This window comes from Perognathus longimembris, chromosome 16 (assembly GCF_023159225.1).
Source record: "Perognathus longimembris pacificus isolate PPM17 chromosome 16, ASM2315922v1, whole genome shotgun sequence".
Lineage (NCBI taxonomy): Eukaryota > Metazoa > Chordata > Mammalia > Rodentia > Heteromyidae > Perognathus > Perognathus longimembris.
The window spans coordinates 19684873-19711089 of record NC_063176.1 but is presented as its reverse complement, the minus strand read 5'-3'; the positions used below and the strand labels follow the sequence as shown (position 1 = coordinate 19711089).

The window sequence follows — 26217 nt, the reverse complement described above, 5'->3', positions numbered from 1 at the left end:
TAGACTGCCAAAAGGGAGAAGAAAAAAAACCTTACAATTTCTTCTAGCTACCCTGATTACATAATGTGTTCCCTAATGGACAATAACACTGCAGATACAACACTGAAAAACTGTAGTGATAGTGGAAATGGCCTAGAGAATTCAAAGTCATGTTACAATAAGGCAAAAAATTAGGACTTTTTATGATAGGCAAGAACAGAATCTCCAAATTCTTAAAAGATTATATGAGTCATTATGCTATTCAGCAAGTATTTTGTTTCTTCCCTGTTCCAGGCACATGGTAGAACTTACTTGTACTTCCTATTCAATCCTCCCTCCTACTGTATATTAAGTGTATATATGACTACTTGTCGCCAGTGACTTTTAAGTAAGTGATATGTGATTTCTGAGTCACAATATTAACTCCTAAGCAAGGCTTCCCAATGTACTTTTCCTTTGCCACACAGGAGATGTTGTGATCCTTCTATTTACACTTCCCACTGGATTCAATTCCTCAGTACCACATAAACAGAAAAAGCCAGAAGTGGTGCTATGGCTCAAGTGGTACAGTGCTAGCCTTGAGCAAAAAGAAGCCAGGGAGACAAATATTCTTCACACACACACACACACACACTTATTCTTATGAAGTTGCCTACTTGGGCTGGCTTTGAACTACAGTCCTCAGATGTCACCTTTCTGAGTAGGTAAGATTACAGATGTGAGCTACTAGTGTCTAGCTTCCTAGTGATCATCTATTTTAACCCTTTTGTACTGATCTTTGCAAAGGGTGCAGGTCCATGACTGGTGGATGCAAGTGGTTATTAATCATTCTTTGGAGAAAGCCACTAAGGGTCTTGACTTTATCAATCTTAAGGAAAACAAATGATCTAAAAGATTCTGTTGGTCCATGACTTTTATGTTGTTATGGACAACTTCTGCTACTGCTAGGGTTAGCTCAGTGGGAAACAGGGTGAATGTGGGCGGGGTATTCTGAAAGGGAGAAAAGAAGAATAAAGCAGGCTCCTAAATGACCTCTAGAACAGTTTTATTTTATTTTTTGCCAGCCCTAGGGCTTGAACTCTGGGCCTGGACATTGTCCTTGCCCTTCTTTTGTTTAAGGTTAACATTCTGGGTTGGGGATATGGCCTAGTGGCAAGAGTGATTGCCTTGTACACATGACACCCTAGGTTCAATTCCCCAGCACCACATATACAGAAAATGGCCAGAAGTGGCGCTGTGGCCCAAGTGGCAGAGTGCTAGCCTTGAGCGAGAAAAGAAGCCAGGGACAGTGCTCAGGCCCCCAGGACTGGCGAAAAAAAAAAAAAAAAAGGCTAACATTCTATCACTTGAGCCACAGAACCACTTCTGGCTTTTTTGAGTAGTTTATTGGAGAGTCTCACAGACTTTCCTGCCCACCTTGGTTACAAACAGCAATCATCAGATCTCAGCCTTAGATCTCAGCCTCATAAGTAACTAAGATTATAGGTGTGAGCCACTGGTGCGTGGCTAAAATAGTTTATTCAGGAAAGAAGGAAAACAAATCTAAGAGGGAGAAAGGATTTACTTGTATAAGTACTTATTTTTAACACAGGTGAATTCAAAGGAAGAAATACCATTATTGTGTGTGTGTTTTGTACTGTTTCTGGGCTTGAACTCAGGTCCCTGAGCTTTTGTGCTCAAGAGTAGCACTCTATCACTTGAGCTTCAGCTCCACTTCTGGCTTTTTCGGAGTAGTTTATTGGAGATAAAAGTCTCACAGACTTTCCTGCCCTGGCTAGCTTCTAACTTTAATCCTCAGGTTTCAGCTTCCTGAGCACAGGTGTGAGCCACTAGCACCCAGTTTTTTATTTTTCCTTTTTTGTGTCAGTCGTGGGTTTGAACTCAATGCCTAGGTTCTGTCCCTTAGCTCAGGGTTGGCCCTTCACTTTCAAACTTTTGGTGGTTAACTGGAGGTGAATCAGATCTATCTTCAGACCTGGGCTGGCATTGAATTCAGAATCCTACCTAACCTTTCAGTATTAGGATTAATGGCAGGTACCACCACACCCAGATTGTATTTGACTTTTTTGAGCTAAATCTTACTATACAGGCTAGCCTCTAACTTCTGATTCTCCTGCCTCAGCTTCTCAAGGGCTGGGATTATGGGTGTGAAGCACCATGGACAACTAGGAAAGCTTTGTATTACTGTGTGCATATGTGTGCGCGCGCCTGAACTGGGCCTTAAAACTCAGGGCCAGGATGATATTGCTTAGCTTTTCCTCTCAAGACTAGCATTCTACTACTGGTACCACAGTTCCACTTCTGGCTTTTTGGTGGTTAATTGGTAAGTCTCACATACTTTCCTGCCCAGGCTGGCTTTGAATCGGGATCCTCAGATCTCAGCCCCCTGAAAGGTATGTGGGGCGTGGTGCCTAGCTGACCAATCACCTTCAGCTCCAGGAAAGAGAAGTCACTGATAATTATCTTATGTGGAAGGCAAATGGCCCCTCAAACGCACAAACCTTCTACTTACCATCTTAAAGAAAATAGTCCATTTTGAAGAAGGCTCTATGTAAATATGAAATACTATCGATTAAAGTTGGTTTATTTGTGGAAAAAAAAAAGAAAGAAAAGAAAATAGCCCAGCTGGTTGCCAATGGCTCACACCTGTAATCCTATCTACTCAGGAAGCTGAGATCTGAAGATCGTGGTTCGAAGCCAGCCCAGGCAGAAAAGTTCACAAGACTCTTATCTCCATTAAACTACTCAAAAAAGCCAGAAGGGGCACTGTTGCTCAGGTGGTAGGGCATTTACTTGCCTTGAGCAAAAGAAGCTCAGGGACAGCACACTCGGGCACAGAGTTCAAGCCCCAGGACTGGCAAAAACAAAAATACCAAAACAAACAAACAAACAACATCAACAACAAAAAATAGCTCCAACCTCAGATCACCCCCAGGTAACTTATTCGTGTTCAGTCCCAAAGGTACAGTGCTAACTTGGTATATATGTGATACTCCAGAGACACAATGCAAATCTTAAGTGATTCTCTCAAACTCAAACAGTGAAGAATATTACTAAATACTTTCCAAACCTTCTCGCAAGCTCAAAAATCTCTGACAGGTTCGGGGAGGGGAACCTCTTTTTCATCAATACCTCTAAGCCCTTCCCATTTTCAGCCACTTGCTACCTCCTCTAGAACCATTCTCCAAATCAAATTCTTTCCAATTTCCTTTTAGGGCCATCTTGTCCCCTATGATAATCTCAAGACAGTCTCCTCCTACACTATCACAAATCTCAAATGAAAGCCAAAGGAAAAAGAGAACAGATCATCAGCCAATACTGCCCTCACATATGAGATCACTGTTTCTCTTCCTCTCCTAAAACATGCAGCTGGGCTGGGAATATAGCCTAGTGGTAGAGTGCCAGCCTCATATATATGAAGCCCTGGGTTCAATTCCTCAGCACCACATACATAGAAAAAGTCAGAGGCGGTGCTGTAGCTCAAGTGATAGAGTGCTAGCCTTGAGCAAAAAGAAGCCAGAGACAGTGCTCAGGCCCTGTGTTCAAGCCCCAAGACTGGCAAAAAAAAAAAAAAATTGCAGCCTGCTGTATGTGATTCAAGCCTCATGAAAATGACAAATTACTGCTACTGACTTCAGAACTGCCTACTGCTACACTTATACAGTTATTAAAGACAGTAATAAATGGTTTGGACTTTTTTCTATCATTCTTTTATTCAATTCCCACAATAAGTGGTTTGAGTACATTTGCTAGGCGGGTTAGTTAACTTTTCAAATATCCACATCTAGAATACCCACTCTAGCCAGACGTTAAGTACTAAATGGCTTATACCAACTATTTGGGAGGCTGAAAATGGGTTTAAGGTCAGCCTGGGAAGAAAAGTTTGTGAGATCCTTCTTAAACCACATCTGGGTAAACCTATCATCCAAGGTTATGTAGAAGGACTGAGAGGATTAAGGTTCTAAGCTGGCCTGTTCAGAAAAGTCCACAAGATTCCATTTCAACAGAGGGAAACTGACCACAGTGGTGTGCTCCTATCATCCCAGCAACAAGCCTAAAATTGGTGGATCATAGTCCAGGCACATATCCTGGCAGGAAGTAACACTCTATCTCAAAAATAAGCAGCACCAAACAGGGCTGGAGGTGTGTGGCTCAGCAGTAGAGTACCTACCTGGCAAATTCAAGACCCTGAGTTTAAATCTCCGTACTACTAAGGAAAAAGAAAAGAAAAGAAGGGCTGGAGGTGTGGCTCAGTGCTAGAGTACCTGGTTATTAGTAGGCATAAGGCCCTGAGTTCAATCTCCAGTGACCCCCTTCCTTAAAATAACAAGGATATAAATATCTAGCATAAATTATAAATAAACATCAAACCAACTTTATTAATTTATTGAAAACCTTCTTAACTCTCAGAATTATTTCACCCTATTACTTTGGAAAACAAACTGCATATTTTAAGAATCAGTCATGAGTGTTTTCAAGTTTCTAAGTTGGAAATCTACCATCTAGCAATGCCGCCATGTAAATCTTCAGCACAATGAAAAGTAGAAATAATCTTATAACTGGTGAAAATGAATAATGTTAACATAGCTCTAAATTAAAAACTGGTCACCATGGTTGGGTGTTTTTCTCTCAATTGACCTATTTGCATAACTTCTTGCAAGATAAAGAATAAGGGGATTAGACTGAGCCAAGCCATTACAGAGAGACAAGGAAAAGACAATAATGGTGATGGTCATGGATTCCACGTAAAGACGGTTGAGGACAAAAATAGTTATTATTATTATTTTATTGTATGTGTACTGATCCTGGGCTTGAACTCAGATCCTGAGTGCTGTCCCTCAGCTTCTTTTGCTCAAGGCTAGCACTAGGCCACTTGAACCACAACTTGAACCACAGCTCTACTTCTGGCTTTTTGGTGTTTACCTGGAGATAAGAGTCTCACAAATTTTCCTGCTCTGCTGGCTTCGAACATGGATCCTCAGATCCCAGCCTCCTAGGTAGCTAGGATTACAGGCATGAACCACCAGTGCTCTGCTAAGAGTAGCTATTATTAAAGAGAAAAAACAAAAAACAAAAAAAAAAGCAATGGATTTTGGGAAGATGGGAAACAAGGATGGAAGGAATAACTGACATGTTGAATTAAAAGCCCTATGTACAACTAAAGATAATTTAGTTGTACAAAGATTGCAAAGTCAAAAAAACAAAATCAAATAAGAATTAAGGGAAGAATTAAGGGAAGGAGATACATGAACTTCAGATTTCTGAGGTAAAATAAGTTATTGGTGATGATAAATTTTAAAGTATAAAATAAAAGAGAACTGAACTACATTAAGAAGTACATTGGTAAAGATAATCTAAAGTTCTGTAATCACTTAAATGACCACTATCATGGTGACAATTTTATTTACAAAGAAGTGTGCAAATGTGTGTATATATACACATATACGTGTGTATATACATACATACATGTATACCCATATACATATGTACATATATACATGTGTGTATATATAGTACACACATAACAAAAATATTGAAACCCAAAATTCAAATCGAAACTATGAATAATATACTCTCATGAACATAATTTAAACCTATTAGACTTAGTACACGTAATCTGGAGACAAACTGCTTAGATTCGAATCCCAGCTCAGCCATTTAGCAGCTGAGTGCCTCCAACTTTCACAATGGCAAAATTGGTATACACACAAGAAATCCTACCTCTTAGGATTGCCAAAGAACTGGTTAAGTTACTGTATGTAAAGAGTTAAAAATAGCATACAGTAAACACCATATACATGACCTAGTATTACTGAGGTTCAAGACTTTGCTGCTGGGGCTGGGAATATGGTCTAGTGGTAGAGTGTTTGCCTCCTATACATGAAGGCCTGGGTTTGATTCCTCAGCACCACATATATAGAAAAAGCTAGAAGTACTGCTGTGGCTCAAGCGGTAGAGTGCTAGCCTTGAGCAAAAAGAAGCCAAGGACAGTGCTCAAGCCCTGAGTTCAAGCCCCAGGACTGGCAAAAAAAGACTCTCCTGGTAAAAAGTAAGGAGCCTATGGTAATGGAGTGATTTTTTTCCATAAGACATTCTATTTGAAGCATTCTTTTAACAAGTGTAACATTTCTATGTACAATGCTCTACAATAATAAGCTATCCTTGTGCACTACAACACTTTAAGGTGGCAGGACTGCCACTTTTAAACCTCAAAGAAGGCAAATTACATAGCTTAACAACTATAAAGAAATATAACCTGCAATGACCGGTGGTGATACTTGAGTTGTCTGTCCTGTAACTGCTTTACTATTAATTGGTTTTGCAAAGATCAGCTTCGTGATCACTGGACCAGAGGTTGGTGTTCGAGGCTTCTTAGCAATCTGAAAAATAGAAATAACTTTGAAGACTATTTGTTATTTAAAATACCTACTCAGTCAAAACTAGACAAAAGATTCATACACAATAAATAGTACATGTGAAATCAGCGTTTAACAAATTATACCCATGTATTAATGCTAAAGGCATTTAAAATGCAGCCATTCATAAAATACTAATATGATCATATCCCTAAGCCTAAATATACCAATACCTTTGCATTTTTAATATAAAATAGTCTCTTGGAAATATACCTGTGATGAAAACCAAATTAGTGTTAGCAATTTAATAATCAAAATTTAAAACTGCACAGCAATGTTAGTCTTAAAAACAACTTATTTTTTAACAAAAAAACTGAGTTAGAAAGCCTTAGTACAAATAACAAAGCAATCAACACAGACATATGTGTGATTGGCCCCTGGTCCAAAATACCAGCACATTTTGAAACAGATTATTGATGAGGTTTTCATTTTTGAATCACTAATTCATAAGTAGATAAAGGAAGAACTGAACAATCTCAACTCCTACATTAAAGAGACAAATCTGATAGAACAAAAACTTTTATAAAAGGAGGAAGTGGTATTGTGGCTCAAAGTGGTAGAACACTAGCTGTGACCAAAAAGAGCTCAGCCCTGAGTTCAAGCCCCATGATCAAAAAAGAAAAAAAGAAACAACACCCAAAACATCAAAAAACAACAACAAAAACTTGAAATGTCCAGGCATTCTTAATTGAAATGCAAATAAAAGTAAAGGTTCTGAAATCTATTTATTAAAATATTGTTCATTACTCTTTAAATTCCTTGAAGTTACATTTTGGCACACTAATAACCTGAACTAAAATCCACTACAAGTCAATGAAAGCAGAAGTAACAAAGACTTTATATTGAAATTATCACCACAAGTTTCTGAAAGACAAAAGCAGAAAAGTACCTATCATAAAACTTGTAGAATTATAATGTGTGAAGTACATTAAAAGTTAACTTCGGGGCTGGGGATATGGCCTAGTGGCAAGAGTGCTTGCCTCGTTAAAAGTTAACTTCATCTTTTTTTCTTTTTTTTAACTTCATCTTTTGACAGATATAAACACTAAGACCTAGAAGTACTATTACTGAAAATAACTCAAATTAATATGACCAACATGAATGACAGAAACATACCAAAATCTGTAACAGACCACAAAGCTAAATACCAGTTCTATGTACACAAATTATAAATTAGTAGACTAACTTGCACTCAAAATACATTATTTTCTAACACTCTCAACTTATTATTGACATACATACATACATACATACATACATACATACATACATACATAAGATGTACATGAAATATCAACCACTTTTTAAAGAGGAGATCTATTAATAGAATAAAAAATACCCAGCTTACAAAACTATGACATACCTAAGTGAATTCAAAACTGTACTTTGGAAAAAGGATATATTCCAGGGATACATACTTCTTTTTTGGGGGGGGTGGGGGCAGTCCTGGGGCTTGGACTCAGGGCCTGGGCACTGTCCGTGGCTTCTTTTTGCTCAAAGCTAGCACTCTACCACTTGAGCCATAGAGCCGCTTCCGGCTCTTTCTGTTTATGTGGTGCTAAGGAATTGAACCCAGGGCTTCATGTGCTAGGCAAGCACTCTACCACTAAGCCACATTTCCAGCTCTGGTTGGAATTTCATTTATACACAGCATAGCATTAATGATGCTATGGTGTTAGGCTCTTAGAAATACATATGTAGAAAGAAAATACTTCCACTACAAAGACCTTAAAAGTATTTCTCCCTTTTTACTTTCATACTCATATTCTTTCCAAATACTTACCAAAATGGAAAAATATAAGCAATGAAACAAAAAAGCACATTAATTATGCAAATGAATTCATGTTGCCCTTGAGGTTGAATTTCTTCAGTGGAACACTGCTGAAAATAGCAACTGCCAGTTCCATGAAAGAAGTATAATTTTTTGCATTAAGAATTCTAAGCTACCTTAGAACAAAATTCCTTTACTAAGTAAGGTCAAGCATGAAGGATCATTTTTACACAAATTTATCTAGCCAGCAGATTAAGGGGGGGGAGGGGAAACAAAGAAAAAAGAAATGTGGTTGAATATGTCCTCAAATAATTTATGTAAATAATTTTCAACACTGTGCTGGACAGATTCAAGAGCTAGTAAAGAGTTATGTCCCAGTGACTAGTTATTTACTGTTCCTACAGCATGCACACAAACTCTGAGTAAATGTCTCTATATCCTTTGCTGCCTGTGGCGTCAGCACCACTTTTCTATTGCTTTTGAAGTTGGGTCTACTTTCCAGTAGTCCTGATGGCCATACCCCAAAAATCTCCAACATTCTGATTAAAGAAAACACTTAGAACTAGCTAGGAAAAAACAACAACAGAGTATTATTCACACTATGGAACAAACCAAATATTCTAAGGTCTAAAATGGAAAACACATATGTGTATTTATTTTCAAAATGCTTTAGAGCTTTGTAGGTTACTTCTGAGTTGGAAAGATCTGAGTTGGCTCCCTAAAATAAATGGATAAATAGAATGATATTCTAAACAGATTTCTTTGGGTTTCTAACTTTTTTTTTTTTTTTTTTTGCCAGTCCTGGGCTTGAACTAGGGGCCTGAGCACACTGTACCTGGCTTCTTTTTGCTCAGGGCTAGCACTCTACCACTTGAGCCACAGCGCCCCTTGTTATAACTTTAAATAGAAATTCTTTTTTATAAATAATCTGGTTTTATAAAAGTAACAACAATAAAAAAACAAGTCATGGGCTGGGAATATGGCCTACTGGTAAAGTGCTCGCCTCGTATACATGAAGCCCTGGGTTCAATTCCTTAGCACCACATATATAGAAAAAAGCCGGGGAAGTGGTGCTGTGGCTCAAGTGGCAGAGTGCTAGCCTTGAGCAAAAAGAAGCCAGGGACAGTGCTCAGGCCCTGAGTTCACGCCCCAGGACTGGCAACAAAAACAAAAACAAAACAAATATAAACAAGTCATAAGAATTCAACCTCAGTCTTGGCTTTTATTGTCATTATGTAGAAAATCATAGTTGAAAACTAGTGGATACAAGTACACCTATTATTGAAACAATATGTACACATTGCTCTTATAAATATGAAAAATACAACATTCTGATTTTATGTATCAGTTTCTTATGAACATGATTATTATCTACATTGTAAAAGCCAGATAAACTCTGGCAAACCAGTGAAAACAAGATTCAATACTTCAGAAAAGATGCTTCATGGTGATAGGATATCTCATTCAAAAGTTTCTCAGCAAAAATAGGAAGTAAAAGGAAGTCATAAGTGGGAGATGATGGTGAACAAGAACATGATATGTTAACAGTGTCAGAAGGCACATGGGAAAATTACAAAGTTTGAGAAAACTTTCAAACTTATTAAATGCAAAGTCCATGAAAAGTAAATTTCAAATTCTTGCCCAAACAGTAACCAAAACTCTTCTAAGTATCAGTTGAGAAGGCATAATTCTCCCAAACTTTCCCACTTCCTTATATACTTCCTTTACTAACTTTAAATCTGCCTTATTTTCTTCAAAAGGAAACTTTCGAGCAGGAAATGCAGTCTTAAGTGAATTACTGCATTTCTAAATGTTGATGGTGGCCTAAGAAGGATATTTGGGGCATGAAAAACTAAACACTAATGTATGTTCTTATAAAAGTTCTATCTAGAGTCCTAATCATACTAACAGGTAATTACCTTTTTGAAGGTCCCTCCATGTTTTAAGAACTATACAGTATTATTTCTTTCTTCAAGTTCAAATACACACACACACACACACACACACACACACACACACACCCCTATTGGCTAACATACCCTATTGCTGCTCCAGGGTTTCTCAGGGCAACAGTCTTGTGAACATTTGGCCATGAGTTAACCAAAAAAATTCTTGTCTGAACGATTTTATGGAGCAAATCTGACATTTTTATACTAACAAATCATTCACATAATAACCAAACTATCATTAAGAATAAAACATTTTGAAATAAATAAAAGGCTATAGAGTAATAAAGAATTTAATCATATTTTAGTTTGCTCTAGGTTCTCTGGAAAAAATATTTCCATAAGCATTAGGCATATCAAGCTTAAGAACAAGAATAAAAAGCCACACTTAAACTAACATTCAAAAGAATTCAGTAATTAATAACCTTAATAAAACATCTATGAACTAGTTTAATTTTTAACATGCATTTTAATTAGTAAGCCCCCTTTTTTTTACCTGTACTGTTTTTAACTGTTGGGTCTGTAACACAGAGGGCTGAGTTGTAGTATTAATCAGTTGATTTCCTGGGGTCAATGCTGAGACACCAATGACAGGTTTCACATCTGGCCTCCCTCCAATGGTAACTACTTTAATTTGCGGCGGTGGTAACTTAGCATCTCCTGACTGGGACTGAGTTGTAACTTTCTGAGCCTGGGGTAGTTGGCTATGGGGTAGTGCTAAAACAATTGGTGAACCAGACTTGCCCAAAGTTGTTAAAATTAACTTCTGTCCATCTGGTTTAAGGGTCTGATTGCCAAGTTTAAGATCAGATGACTGTGATACTTTGTTTAAAATAATCTGATTGGCTGATATAGTCACAGGAGTCTGAGCACCAAGTTTTTGAAGGCCACTTGGAAAAGATGGTTTCACTGTGGTATTAGAATCTGCTTTAGTAATTGTGGTATTCACTGCAACTTGGTTAGTGTGGTTACTGTACACTGTGATTGATTCCGTGGAAATGGGCGTGGCTGCAGAGTCACCAGTAGAATGTATGTTGACAATTTCTTCCAGTTCTGTCTCCATAGGAATTGGGGATGAAACAATAACAGCCTCAATACTATCATCATCCACTAAAGTTATACCAGTGTCCATTATCTCCTCTGGAAGCAAACTATTCACCTCAGCTGGCACCACCTCCATGATCGTTCTCCTGCTACAAAGGTGATCAGGTGCTGTAATAAAAGTTGAAAATAAGTAAATTACTAGTTTTCAAAAGAAAAACAATCCAGAAAAATTCAAATAACAAAATAGTCATTTTTAAAGGTGATATCCAGTTAAATGAAAGATATTAATGGTACTTAGTTTAACCCAATTTTTAACAAATTCTTAGCTTTCAAGAATCTGAAGTAAGCCATTTGGGATGCAAAACTAAAAGCAAGCATTCTTATTTACTGTTCTCAACTCAAAAGCAATCCCGAATTCACACAACATTATACAAACATTCCCAATTCTTTTCCCAATTCTTTATGCCCTATCATAAAACCTTTTGGTCTTTCATGAGCCTAATCATCTTACTTCTTTCCAACCTCTTTTCTCTGGAAAGAAGACTTGAAAACTGTCAATTTACACAAAGAAGGACTTAAATGTTAACATTTAGGAAAATAACTTCAAATCTCCAATAACCTAGAGAGTACTAGACTATAAAAATCCATTACAGAAACTAGGCACTGGTGGCTTATGCCTGTTATTTTTCCTGCTCAGGAGACTGAGATCTGAGGACTGCGATTAGAAGCCAGTCCAAGCAGGAAAGTCTATGAGACTCCTCTCCAATTAACCACAAAACGCCACAAGTGGAGCTATGACTCAAATGGTAGAGCACCAGCCCTGAACAAAAGAGCCTAGGATAGCACCCAGGCCCCCAGTTCATCCATCATGTAAAGGGTTACAAGAGGAACTATTTAAGAAGTATACAGCCAATTCCTTTGAATAATAATAATAATAATGCTTTTAGCCAAAGGTCATTTAGAGCATCCAGTAAAGGAGTTCCACTGTCTTCATGTATTACAGTATATCACGTTTATGATAGACTAAATAGCAGTAACATTGCTCAGATAACATCAGAGATCCATAGAACCTAATCAGCAACTCTTTTCTTCTTCCTCTCTCCCTCTCCCCCCATATAGCCCAGATTGCATCGAACTCATGATCTTCCTGTCTTTGCCTCCTGTGCTAGAATTACAGCACCTCTGTAAACATAGAAAAATACAATAACCATTCTAATATTCAAAGTAACACGAGTAACAAAGTATACTTATTAACATTGTTAAATACTGCTACTATCACCAATGCTGGGCAGTTACTACATTCGGAGCAGTGATGGCATAACTTAATCCTTATGACAATCCATTCTCATCTCTATTTTATAGACGAAAATTTTAGAAAGGTTAAATAACAATTTGCCTAAAGTCACAGAGCTAGTGAATGGTCAAATAGCTACTCTGAGCCATGATTCAAATTCAGGTTTTCAAACCAAATTTTCCCATTTTAGTTACAAATCATATTATCTTAAATTCTTACCACTAGTGTTCTGAAGTGGAGAAAAATTAGAGTTAACTCTTTATCCTGAAATCTCATCCTACACAACGACTAACCCCTCTGTATTTAGCCTTTTTGCTCACACTGAATAGAACTTCACGTAAGTGGAATCATACACAGATGCTCCTCAACTTATAACCTAGTAAACCTATTCTGTATACTTTACCTTATATAGGGCATATTCACGTGCTATCTGCGGGGGGGTGGGGCACAGAATTCAAGGAAAAAGGGTGAGAAAGTGCAGCAGTGGAGTGCACTGGACATTGATGAAAGTGAACTACTTAAATTCATGGGTAGACATGAGAGGAAGGGAATGGGAGAATGGGAGATGACACTGTACAAAAGGAAATGTACTCACTAGCTGACAGTTGTAAATGTGTCTGTATATCACTTCTATAATAATAACAAAGTAAATTCTAAAAAAAGAAGTCAAAGTACACATAATGCACCTAATCTACTCAAACCATAGCTTAGCAACACAAGCAATTATACAGTCTTGTGATCACATGACTAAGGAGCCTATGGCTCAATTCAGTGCATAGTATCTAAAGGGATGATTACAGAGCATTATTGTTTGCCCAAGAAAAAAATCCAAAGTATATTTTATATCTTATGCTTATATTTTATACTTACATTTTTGTACCATTATAAAATCAAAAATCATGGGTAGACAACCATAAGTCAGGGACTTCTTATGTTATGTAATTGTGACATAAACTAGTCATATAACATGAGCTTTTCCTCTCAGCATGCTTTTTGACATTTATCTTGACTGCTGCACTGATTAGTAGCTGCACTGATTAGTAGTTCTTTTCCTTCTTATTGGATGAATAAAATTCCACTGTACTAGTCTACAATTTGTATATCCATTCACCTTGATAATAGACATTTGGACTGTTTCCAGTTTAGAACTACCATGCATAATGCTATAAACATTTTTTTTATGGATAAATACCTTTTGGATAAATACCTAGAAGTGGAACTGTTGCGTTATACAAAGTTTATTTTTAAATATATATATGAAACACCTAAACTATTACATAAACTACTGCATCATTACACAATTTAAATGCCCACCAATGAGTATGAAGGTTCTTATCCTCACCAAAAAACTCATCTTTTAATTTTACCACTTTGTTTTTCAGACAAGGTCTCCCTATATAAGCCCAGGCTGGTCTAAAACTCACAATCCCCATGCCTTAGCCTCCTGAGTGCTGAGATGACAGAAATAGGTGTTTTTAAACATCTTAATGTATATAAAGTGATAAACCATTGTAGTTCCTTTCTTTTTTGATACAAGGTCTCATTATGAAGCCTAAGTTGGACTCAAATTCTCCATCCTCTAGCATCAGTCTCTAGAGGGCTCTGATTGCTGGTGTATATCACCACACACAGCTTTTTCTTTGATCTTTTGTTTGTAGTGGCCTATCATGTGTTCTACATTGAGCAACACACCCCCAAACCTTTCATTGTGGTTTTACTTTGCAATTCCCAGATGCTTAATAATACCTAAGAATTTTTCACGTACACATTGTCTACCTGTGTATCTTCATTTAAGAAGTGTTTGTTAGTCTTTGTCATTTTTAAATAGTTTTCAGACTTCTGATTGAATTGGATAAAGTTGCAATAACTCACTAGAGTTTCAGAATGCCAAAGTAATAACCCTGTTTTGGAGGGAGGAGGGACTAGGAGGAAGTAAAACCTAGGGCCTTAACCATCCTAGGTAAGTTCTATCTCCAGCCTCACTAGCACTTTTTCACAAATGACTTGATAAGAAGAATCCCCTTGGTCCTTACAGTTGTTCACTGTATAAGCATATGAAAACACCAGTACTAATTATTCAACATTCAGCAAGGAAAGCCAAAACACAACAGTACATGATCCACCCAGGATGTCATGCTGACTTTCTTCACTTACTACAAAGGTTACTTATACCCCTATCAGCTGAATGGGAATGCTCCACACATGGAAAAGTTTGACTCCTTCCTCTCTCTGAAGGTCTCCCAGCATATTTAGATACATAGGTTTGGCCACTGGTCCTCTGCAAGGACAGGATACCTCAGTCCAATCTGTATTCCGCTTTCTCCTTAAAGTAGAAGTCAAGGAGCAGAAAGAAGGAAAGATTAAGATACAGAAGATGGAGATTCCCCCTTAAGAAGTATTTTTTTTTTCAGTTCCAAGCACCCACACTTTCAACTCAACTGAACTAACATTTTCAATCCAGTCAAATTTTTCTATTAAAAGGGCTGACATTAGTCCCTCCACTCCTCGCTTTGAGAGCTTCTTCCTTCCTGGGTAGCTACAACCCCACTGCCTTTCAACAGAAGCCACAGAATATGGTATGGACAACAACAACCAAAGCACCATCAGGTGGCCTGTTTTAAATCTAAACTTCTTGGCTACAGCTAAGCCTCAAGATATTCTGTCTTCAGACAGAAGCTGTATTTTAGCTTTATATTCTTATTCTCCCACTGCACTTTTTCTTGTTGGGATTTTATACTATGAAACCACTGTATTTCTCTCTTGCATTTCTTTAAGCATTCTAAGTTACTGGGTTTTGTTGGGGGTAATTTTTTTTTTGTATGTATGCCAGTATTGGAGGTTAAACTTAGGGTCTCACACTCCTATTCCTAATGTACTTCTATTATTGTCAGAAAATATAATACCAAGAATCTTTCCACATTTGAAATAGATTTATTTTATGGTACAGTGTATGATGTGTCTCAATGAATGTTCCTTGTGTACTTTAAAAGAAAATTCTGTATTCGCTGAGTAAAGTGTTGTATAAATGTTAGTGAAGTTAGATGGTAGTATTATTCAGACTTCTTAGACACTTACTAGTTTTTAGCTGGGTGCGGTGGTGTACTAAGGTAACCCCTGCAACCAAGACACTTAGAATGAGAACCATGATTTTGAGGCTCCCGAGAAATAAAGGACTCTATAGCCAAACAAACAAAGTAAGTTGCTGAGATTTTTTTAAATAATTCTACCAACTACTGAGTATTAAAATCCCTAAGTGTAATGGTTTTGTTACTTCTCTTCTTCATGCATCTTGCTTTGTACACTTTAAAGCTGTTACTAATATTTTGGTTTTTCTTTTTCTTCTTTTCTTTGCAGTACTGAGGTTTGAACTCAGGGCTTCACACTTCCTAGGCAGGCACTCTACTGCTTGAACCATACCTCTAGCACATAGAATGTGTTTTTATCTGTCCTAGAGTAGAAAAAACTCTAGAAGCAACCCAGTGTGGCAACACACACTGTGATGCTAGCACTTGAGAGGTAGAAGGTAGAGGTAGGAAGATTTCCAGTAAGTTCAAGGCCAGCCTGAACTAGACTCTAGGTCAAGGGAAAAACAGAGAGAGAGAGAGAGAGAGAGAGAGAGAGAGAGAGAGAGAGAGAGAGAGAGAGAGAGAGAGAGAGAGAGAGAGAGAGAGACCCAAAGGAGTAGAAGCTTCTCCTTGAATTAAGAGTGCTAGTTCAAACTCTGAACAAGAAAAGGTCTGACTGGTTCAGCCAGTCTATAAAATATAGGACTGTGTAGAGTTTGGAGCCACAGTATCTCAGAAGTCACTGAGCAGACTACTAACTACCTTATAACTATATATCCTTATTATGTAAATCAGTCAGGGTTACACACACAGAGGGCATGGTAAATAACTTTTCAAAAAGTAGCGTGTAAGCACACCAGGGAAAGGCATGACTATAGTTACATGAATCATCACCCTAATTTTATCCCTTAGGAATGGAAGTTATGTACTAGCACATGTGTCCTCATCATCAGTGTTGAGAACTAGAAAGCCAAGAGAGCCTCAAGGAGCTTTAGGGTCACTTCACTTAATGAGGAGTTACCTATAAAAAGAAGCTGAAAACTGGTGCCCAGACACTCAGAAACCTGAGATCTGAGGATCGAGGTTCAAAGCCAACCTGGGCAAACAAATCTGTAAGACTTATCTCCAACTAACAACCAAAGCTGTGCCTCAAGTGGTAAGACACCAGGCTTGAGCAAAGAAAGTTCAGAGACAGCACCCAGGCTCTGAATTCAAACCCCAGGACCAGCAGAAAAAAATACAAAAGTGCACTATATTATCCATGTCTCCAACACTTAAATTCATAACATAAAAAGTTCTAAAGGCAGAGTAAGCCAATGAATCTTTTATTCCTTCATAGTTGAACACAGTTGAAGGGTTTAAATCCAATAAGATTTAGTCACTGTTGTCAAGAGCCCTAATAAATTCTAAGAGAGTTTCAACTACATTAAAAGTTCTATCTAAAAGAGCACCCTTACTTGGGGTGGGGGTGGGGGAGCACTGGGGAGGAAGTCCCGCCTGTAGTCCTAGCTACTTTCAAGAGTCTAAGTCCAAGGGATCACAGTTCAAGGATCACAGTTCAAAGCCAGACTGGGCATTAAAGTGTATGAGACCCTTATCTCCAATTAACAACCAAAAAGCACAAAATGAAGTTGTGGTTCAAGTGGTAGAGGGCCAGCATACACACACATACACACAAAAGGCACTCTTAGTCAGGCACTGGTGGCTCACACCAGTAATCGAGATACTCAGGAGGCTAAGATCTGAGGATTGTAGTTCAAAGCCAGCCAGGCAGAAAAGTCCCCATGAGACTCTTAATCTCCAATTAACTATACAAAAACCAGACGTGGTGCTGTGGCTCAAATAGGTAAAGTGCCAGCCTTGAGCAAAAGAGGTCAGGGACAGAACCAAGGTCCTGAGTTCAAGCCCCACAACTGACCACAAAAAAAAAAAAAAGGCACCCTCATCTGTACTGGCCCAGGCACTCCATCCCACACTACTCTAGCATTCCTATAAATAGCCCCTATCACCATCAAAAGGCTCTAGATTCTAAGTTTACAGTGTGGTTACCATGTCCCCATTATTTGGAATGCAAACTACACGAGGACATGTAATGGTTGGTCTTCAGCATCACCAAATCCTTATCCTCAGTGCCTGGCAAGCAGCAATAATCTCTCAGGTGCTTGGGGTGTAGCCCTTATAGTAGAGTACTTGCCTAGCAAGTGCAAGGCTCTCAGTTCAAACCCAGTACAACCAAAAAGTAATAATAGTCTCTCAATATAAATATGAATAATATGAATAATAGAGAAAGAATATCATCAAAAACTCTTATCAGTATTTCTGCTTGGCTTAGAATATGTCTATTTGAGTAGACATGTTTATATAATGCTATGAGATCACAACACTTTACCTAATCCACATCCCCATAAAACATAGTAACAAACTAAGCAAAGGTTTTCAAAAAGATTTAGATTCTAGGCTGGGAATGTGACTTAGTGGCACAGTGCTTGCCTAGCAGGCATGAAGCCCAGAGTTTGATTCCTCAGTACCACATAAAACAAAAAGCTAAAAGTGGCACTGTGGCTCAAGTGGTAGAATGTCCTTGAGCAAAAGAAGCTCAAGGACAGTGACCAGTTTTGAGTTCAAGCACCCCAGGACTGCCCTCCAAAAAGGGGGGGGGGGGTAGATTTTAAATAATATCTTCCACAATTACATTTCCTCTAAAAAATCTACAAGGTTTTATTAACTATCTGATCATTTTTTCAGGCATTCAATTAATGTAATTGCTTCTCAACTTTGTGAAATGCTGGGAAATTAAAGCCCTTACCCTGAGTAGATGAGAAATCAACAGAGGAGTGGCATGATCACAGCTGTACTTTGAGAGAAGTAACCTCATCTCAGGATTGGATTGGATTGGGGCTAGTCAATGAAAAAGTCACTAAACAGTTCAAAGTAAAAATAAATGCAAAGCATGATTTAGAATGATAACAATAAAAATAGGTAAAATAAATAAAATATATAATACAATGGGCAAATGTCCTATGCTTTTATTTTTTTTTCCACCCATCATGGGGCTTGAACTTGGGGCCTGAGCACTATCTCTGAGTTTTTTACTCAAAGCTAGCTCTACCACTCTACTTTGAGCCACAGCACTATTTCCAGGTTTTTGGTGGTTAATTGGAGGTAAGAGTCTGGTGTACCTTCCTGCCAGGGCTGGCTTCAAACGGTCTCAGAACTTGGCCTCTTGAGTCTGAGTAGCTATATTACAGGTGTGAGCCACCAGTACCCAAATGGCTTTTATATTTTAAGGAGTTTCTTTTTTTTTTAACAGAATATTGCTACTGTAGAAATGATATTCTTCTCTCTTAGTTATAAGAGGAAAAATATATGGGAGGACATTTTCATTTTTGTATATAACATGAACAGATGAGCCATTGCTGTAGAACCAATGAGCAAGTAATCAGATGTTTGGATAGAAATGATCTGAGTATTTAAGTGCCTAGAATTTACTATCATCACTAATTATATATACAATGTAAATTTTAGCTTTGCTTTCTAAACCTAAACACCAACAATTCAAAAACAGGTACAAAACTATATTTTCCAAAGTAAACTGGAAATAGTGGACTACAAACCATGATTTCTGCTGAAGTTTTGAAAGATTTGCACTTTCATTTTGATAGCATGCTTTTAAAGACTTATTCTGAATCAGTTACATAGCCCTTCCACAGTCAAAATCAAGGATGTGAAAATTCAAGGATGTGAGAATGACAGTAGACTAGAGAAAAAGAGACAGAACCTGTAAGATAAAAGACATTTGTGCCAAGTAAAAGCCAAACCACTTAACCTGTAACATAAGGAGAAAAGTTCTGCACTGTTCAAACTACATAGAAGAGTGGTTAGGAATTGAGTAAACACAGGATAAATATGATATAGAAAACTGCACACTTGTGTCAAGGCAGACAATAGTATATTTATAATACAAAGGAAGATTTAGTTACAAGCTAGGCATAATGTTGCATTCCTGTAATCCCAGCAGCAGAGAGGCAGGCAAATCAAGAGTTTAAGGCCTGCTTGGGCTACACAGTAAGACACTGTGTCAAAAGTGGGAGGGAGGTAGTTAGTTTCTATAAAACAATATCAACCTATATTTTATCTTATACTTTTTTTATTTTATCTAAAAATTTACTTTCATTTTATATATGTGTATAATTAAATACCTTCATAATTTAGAATACTAGGGATTCAAAATTGCTTCAGTTAGAAGGGAACTTGCGTTGAGTACCCATGGCTCAACACCTGTAATCCTAGCTACTCAGGAGGCTGAGATCTGACAATATCTGTTCAAAGCCAGCCCAGGCAGGAAAGACTATGAGACTCCTTTTGCCAATTAATCACACAACACACATACACACACAAACACACACACACACACACACACACACACACACACACACACACACACACAAAGCCAGAAGTGAAGAGATGACTTAAGTGGTAAACTGCTAGTGCTAGACTTCAGCCCAAAGCTCAGGGACAGCACCTAGGTCCTAAATTCAAGCCCTAGCTAGGACAGACACCAAAAACAACCCCCGCCCCCCCGCAAAAAAAAAAAAAACACCCTAAGATTACTACATTGAGGCTAAAGCATTAAGATCATAAATTTGCACTTAGTCTATGCTACTCAGAGAGAGGCTATCTCAATCAAAAATAGATTAATTAGGATTTAAATCATAAAGACTCATTCTCAAATCTTGGGCCCCCTACTTGTTCATCATGCAATCTCAGGCAATACTATCTGAGCCTCAGTTTCAAGTCACTATGAAGACAGTTACAGGTACATTGTAACTCCAATTATTTTCCTACTTCTCTAACTAAATTAGCTTCTCCTTTTGATTTCCCTACATTTTTATGACAGCCAATATTCTATCAAACAGCAAAGTTTAAGACTGTGTCATCTGTGACATCTCAAATAACATACATAAAAGTACACCTTCTCAATGACTCTACCCTCTGCAACCAGTAATTAATATAAAGCTTAGAGCCAATTATAATATTTTTATTCCTAACTCATCTCACCTACAACATATCCATACACCTAAATATTCCTGGAATGTTCAGGAGACTATCACTATTCTAGTGAAAACAAAAATAAAAACAAAAAACCTCCAGCAATAAGAATCCACCCTCCCCTTTCCCTTCCCCTTTCTGATGAAGACTTCTAACACAGGGTAAGGTCTCAGTGGGTAACTCAAGCCTGCCTAGAACTTTTTTTTTTTTTGGCCAGTCCTGGGCCTTGGACTCAGGGCCTGAGCACTGTCCCTGGCTTCTTTTTGCTCAAAGCTAGCACTCTGCCACTTGAGCCACAGCGCCACTTCTGGCCGTTTTCCGTATACATGGTGCTGGGGAATTGAACCCAGGGCCTCATGTATAAGAGGCAAGCACTCTTGCCACTAGGCCATATCCCCAGCCCCTGGCTAGAACTTTTGATTCTCCTAACTCCACCTCTTGAGGGCTGGGATCACAAGACTGAGCCACCATGTTAACTATTCTTAAACAGAAAACTCCTTGAGACAATAATACTGAGGTTGTTTTTAGCTCTTATCCCTAGCATAGTATATGACCCATAAAAGATACCCTGTGCTTCAGGCTGCCATAGTGGCTTAGCAGTAGAGTGCTTGCCTAGCATGCATGAAGCCCTGAGTTCAATTCCTCAGCACCACATAAACAGAAAAAGCCAGAAGTGGTGCTGTGGCTCAAATGGTACAGTGCTAGCCTTGAGCAAAAAGAAGCCAGGGACAGTGCTCAGGCCCTGAGTTCAAGCCCTAGGACTGGTTAAAAAAGAAATACCCAGTGCAAGCTGACTATCAATTCTCAAAAGGAAATATTCCAAGTTTTCAGATTGTGGAATTGCATAGACTTTACCATTAAGCATATCCAAATCAGCAAATGTGAAAAGCTCCCAAATTGGATGCTTTCTGAGTAAAACATTCTGGATTTTAGAGTTTCAGATTAGGACATGCAGCACAGAATAGTTTGACAAACAGTAATGAAAATCTAAAGCTGGGCACAGTGGTACACACCTAAAATCCCAGCACCTGGAAGGCTCAGGCAGGTGGTTTGTAAGTTTGAAATCAGCCTGAGCAACATAAGACCCTGATCCAAACAAACTAAGAAAATTAATTTGACAACGTTTAAATCTCTCTAGTTTTTACATCTTAGTTATACTACTAAATAAACTGGGTTGGCATGAACCAAATAATTGCAACATGAAAAGTATAATTAAAAAACAAAGAACCAGTTCCTATTATATAACGCAAGAGCAAATGATATTTTAATGAAATATTTATCATATTAAATTTGATAAATATTTAATGACATTTTAATTATTATTCAATGTTCTAAGCACTTCTCAAATATTTCCTCAAAAACTCTTTTGGTCATTCATTCTTGAAGTGAATAAGAGCCAAAAGTCCAAACTATACATACATTTCCATAAAGCAATTCCCTTCTAAATACAAAATACAATGTATGGCATTGTATAACGTCTATGGTATCACTCTTCTGCAATTTGAACAAGGGAATTTACTGGTAAGCTTGAGTGTTACTACTGAGTACCTCTTAAATATTAATCTCTACTCTCAGACACTCAATGTTACTAATCTTGCACTACTGAAGGTGTGGAGAAGAGGCTCCTAAATCAATGTATAAAAATTTGATTAATATGTAACCTTTCAGTAACATTCCTTTCATATGCAAGGAGACAGACAGCTTAGGGATCCTGCAACATAATTAGATAGATAAGATAGATCTTTACATAATGTGGCCATCATACAGTCAATCAGCCCTTCTCCAGTCTCTAAACAAAGAGCTATCCAGCACTTGGAATACAGCAGCAGTCTGGGTTTCTCTACCAACTTACTGTTCTCATATCCAACCACAGCTATGGCTTGCATCAAGCCATTACACCTCCCTTTGACAATGAAGTAAAGTTCATGACCAAAATAGAGATTCCTGAACTGAATTTCCCGTGGAACACAGCCTACTGTAAAATCTTCCATAACTTTATTCTCCGAATTCATGAAATCAGAAGGGACGGGTGAAGAACTTCCCTGAAGAGCGTGGATATAAAATATGACTGACAGTATCTCAATTATTATTTGCCAATTGGCAGGGGCAAAGGCCACTCTTTGGTTGACAAAGCCATAAAAGAAAAGAAAAAAAAAAAAGAACGGGTTTTGATAGATGGCTACAAAACTGGTCCATATGCTCAAAAAACGTGAGGTTCCGCACCCCAACAAGTTACAGACTATGATCTAGGTCGGACCTAAAATGCAGAAGGAAATGCCAATGCTTTGCCTCCCTAAAGAAACATGCAACCCCATAAAACTGGTGGATACCACCAAGCCAACAACACCGTCAGAGTGGATATTTCAGTATCACCTCAGGCAATCATGATCCGCACCGGCGGCTCCTCTAGGCCTCAGCAGCAGCCTGAGGTGTGAGAGCAAACTCGAGCCCTCTGAATACTCGAAGAATAATGTTGATGTCATGACGAGGCTGCCGATCCTTTGCACTGTGGACAAGTCATTCCCGGATCCACACGCAGTTCTTCCTCCACCCACCCACATCTCCCCAAAGAAAGCGACCCCCAGACAGCCAAGCCCTCGGGTACCCCGTCCTTCTCTACCTCTGCCGGCTGCCGCTTTGCTTTCTCCTCCCTAGGGCTCCGAGGCGGGGGCTCCAGAAGGTCCCGGGCAATGCCGAACCCGGGCAGTGCTTGTTTTGCCCGTGCACAGTAGCTCTGCCCAGTCGCTTCCTTTCCCAGTTTGCCCGGACTGGAGTGCTACAGGGCAGCCCGGGGCCGAGGAGGGAGCCCGGGTGGCGACGTCGCCGCCGCCGCCGCCTCTGGTATGTCAGGGGCCGGGATTGTATTTCGAAAGATCCGCCATTTTCACCTCGTCATCACCATCACAGCTCAGCAGCTTCCCCGACAGCCGAGCCCGGGCCGGCGCGCCGCCGCCGCCAGTCACCTCCCCCTTCCTCCCGCTCCCGCCCCGGCCCGCCCTCCCGCGCCGCGCCGCGCCGCGCACTCCCACATATCCGGGGACACCTCCCGCCGGCCCCGCCAGCCTTCACACGCGCGCCCAGGTTCAAGGGCTCACCTGCGGGGCTGGGCCAGGACCCTTCACCCCGGACGAGACACCCGGCCTCCGCGGCAGCCGAGGGGCGGCGCAGGACGCGGGGTCCCGAGTCCGGCATGTTCTTTGCTTGGCAGAGCCAAAGCCTTGAGGAAGGTGGTACAGGACAATAAAGAGAACCCAGACACTTTCATTTTCAGAAAAGCACTTGCAAGCCCTGGTGGCAAGTGTTTCATTCACTGTATCCGTCTCAGACGAGGAAGGCACTATGGAGCCCTTTGATGTCAACTCACTAACTCTGACATTCCACTCCACCACCGAAACTACTTTGACAGCAGGAGCTACACCCACACGCACGCCTGATCTCTGGCACCCTGGTGAATTACAAGCACCGATCCTCAAGCGGATACACTGGTCGATATGTTGGATTACTATTTTTTTAAAATCCTCTCCACTTATCTGGTCATTTTCCTCTCCACTTATTTATCTGCCTATGAACACTGACTTCTCCAGTTTGTCATTGATTTAAGAAGACAAAGCCATACTGGATTTTAAATGTATTGAACCAACTGTGGAAACTTTCCTTCTAAAATATAGAAGACACAACTGTTAACTAAATTCACCAAATGTTTTTAGAATAGACGTCAAACTAAAAACTATCTCCCACTGATAGTATTTGCTTCCATACAGTGCAAACAACCTATTTTAGAACAGGACCCCAGAGCTACCTAGGCAACCCTAACAGCCCCTTTCACGATTCAGTTTAATAAGAAGCTAAGAGAGCATAGGTATTTTAAAAATCTTCAAATAAATAAGAATACGAGCTGCAAGGCTTCTGATCAGACAGATTTTTTTTTTACAAAATCAGCTACGTCTGTTAATTTCAGGAAGATTTAATAAGCACCCATCCAAAAGCTGAACTGTATAGTCCATTCAACCACAAAGTAAGTTCTGAAAGACCTATTTGAAAGGAACAAACTGAATTTCAAGGTTGCCAACAGGGCCGCTGTACTGTTGTGTGTGTGTGTGTGTGTGTGTTGTTTTTAAGCCATTTCATTTCCCTGCCTTGTCTGGATGACAACTCCACCGAAAAGTCAGCTGAACGCTGCCTACCACCCACTCCAAGCCACGTTTCCACACGCAGCCTGCTGGACACGAGCATCACCGGGTTCCTAATTTCTTCACCTTTAAACTTTATTTGCCCACCAACAGCCGCGTCCAGCCGGCAGCCCGAGGGCTGTTTACCGTTGCCTGGTCAAGCTCGGCCCCAGCCCGCTCCCTTCCCGAGCACCTCGGGGACGCGGTGACATCTGGCTGGTGGGCTTCGCGAGGGACCGGACACCACCCCGAGGGGCGCCCATACAAAGAGCGGGGAGCGGCGGCGACGAAAGGAGGGACTGCGACGAAATGACACAGCAGCAGGACCTGTTCCCAGAGCCGGGGCCGCCGCCGCGGCTCCGCCGGCCGAGCTGCCTGCGTGTCAACAGCCGCCGGGCCCGGCCGACTGACAGCCGCGCTCCCGGGGCCCGCGCGCAGGGACCCGGTCCCCGAGGGCCCTCCGCCCTCGGCGCTCCCCGCCCGCGGCTTCCCGCTCCGCGGCCCACCGGCCCGGGCAGCCCGAGACGGCGGTCAGGCGCTCTCCGCCCGCGCGCCCGCACGCAGAGGGGCCAGGCGCCCCTTCACGCCCTCCCGCTCCCCGAAGCCCTTATCTCGGGGGCTGACACTCACCAAAGCCGGCGGCGCCGCCGCCTTCTTCTCGCGCCGCGATCCCCGGGCTCCCAGCAGCCGCGGCGGCGGCGGCGCCTCCGAGACACAGACCGGGGTTTGTTCAAAATCACGCGCCCAGCGCCATTCCACCGCCGCATCCCATAATACGCTGGGCCCGCCCCGCCCGCGCGGCCCTCCCCGCCCACCCTCCGCCCTGCCCCTCCCTCCCGCCCCGCCTCCCCCAGGCCGGCTTCCTCCGCCCCGCCCCTTCCGCACGCCTGGCCCCGCCCCTTGGCAACTGGAGCCCGCGTCATTCCGCAAGACTCCGAGTTACGCTCCAGTAGCACGTGACTCGGCTGGGGCGCCGGGAGCGGGGGGCGGAGGTTGGCGGTGGGATGCGCTGGGTCCTGGCTTTGGCTCGGAATGTTCCACCGGACTGAGATGGGGCGGGGGAGGAAGCGAAGGAAGGCCCGGTTCGCGCCTGCGGTTGGGAGGGACCCGTCTCGCAGTTTCTGGCATTCCTTGTTAGGAAGTCTGGGCTATAGGTGAGGTTTCCGTCAACCCCCTGGTATTATTTAATGGGCTTGGGTAAGGAGCTGATCATTAGTCACAAATGCTTAAATCTCTCTGACTTTTAGACACAAATTTCAAAAACAGTCGTCAAAAAGGAATGTGGCCTACTGGTAGAGTGCCAGCCTCGCATACATGAAGCCCTGGGTTCGATTCCTCAGCCCCACAGATATAGAAAAAGCCAGAAGTGGTGCTGTGGCTCAAGTGGTAGAGTGCTAGCCTTGAGCAAAAAGAAGCCAGCGACAGTGCTCAGGCCCTGAGTCCAAGGCCCAGGACTGGGGGGGTGGGGGGGTGAGTGGGGAATG

General features: G+C 40.6%; 1 protein-coding gene across 4 annotated transcripts in view; it reads right to left on the bottom strand.

Annotated features, from left to right (window-relative positions):
* Nucleotides 1-25506, bottom strand: part of Lin54 (lin-54 DREAM MuvB core complex component) — a 60739-nt gene extending 35233 nt beyond the window's left edge. The window contains exons 1-3 of one of the 4 annotated variants that reach the window (XM_048364754.1): nt 25364-25506; nt 10609-11324; nt 6236-6359 (exon numbers count right to left, since the gene is read on the bottom strand). In XM_048364754.1, the coding sequence (XP_048220711.1) occupies nt 6236-6359; nt 10609-11292 (808 nt within the window). In that variant the 5' untranslated portion in view covers nt 11293-11324; nt 25364-25506. Of the gene's footprint in view, nt 1-6235; nt 6360-10608; nt 11325-23184; nt 23447-25363 lie in introns of those variants that run through there. The other 3 variants (XM_048364756.1, XM_048364753.1, XM_048364755.1) reach the window with 3 other exon arrangements.
* Nucleotides 25507-26217: the final 711 nt, after the last annotated feature.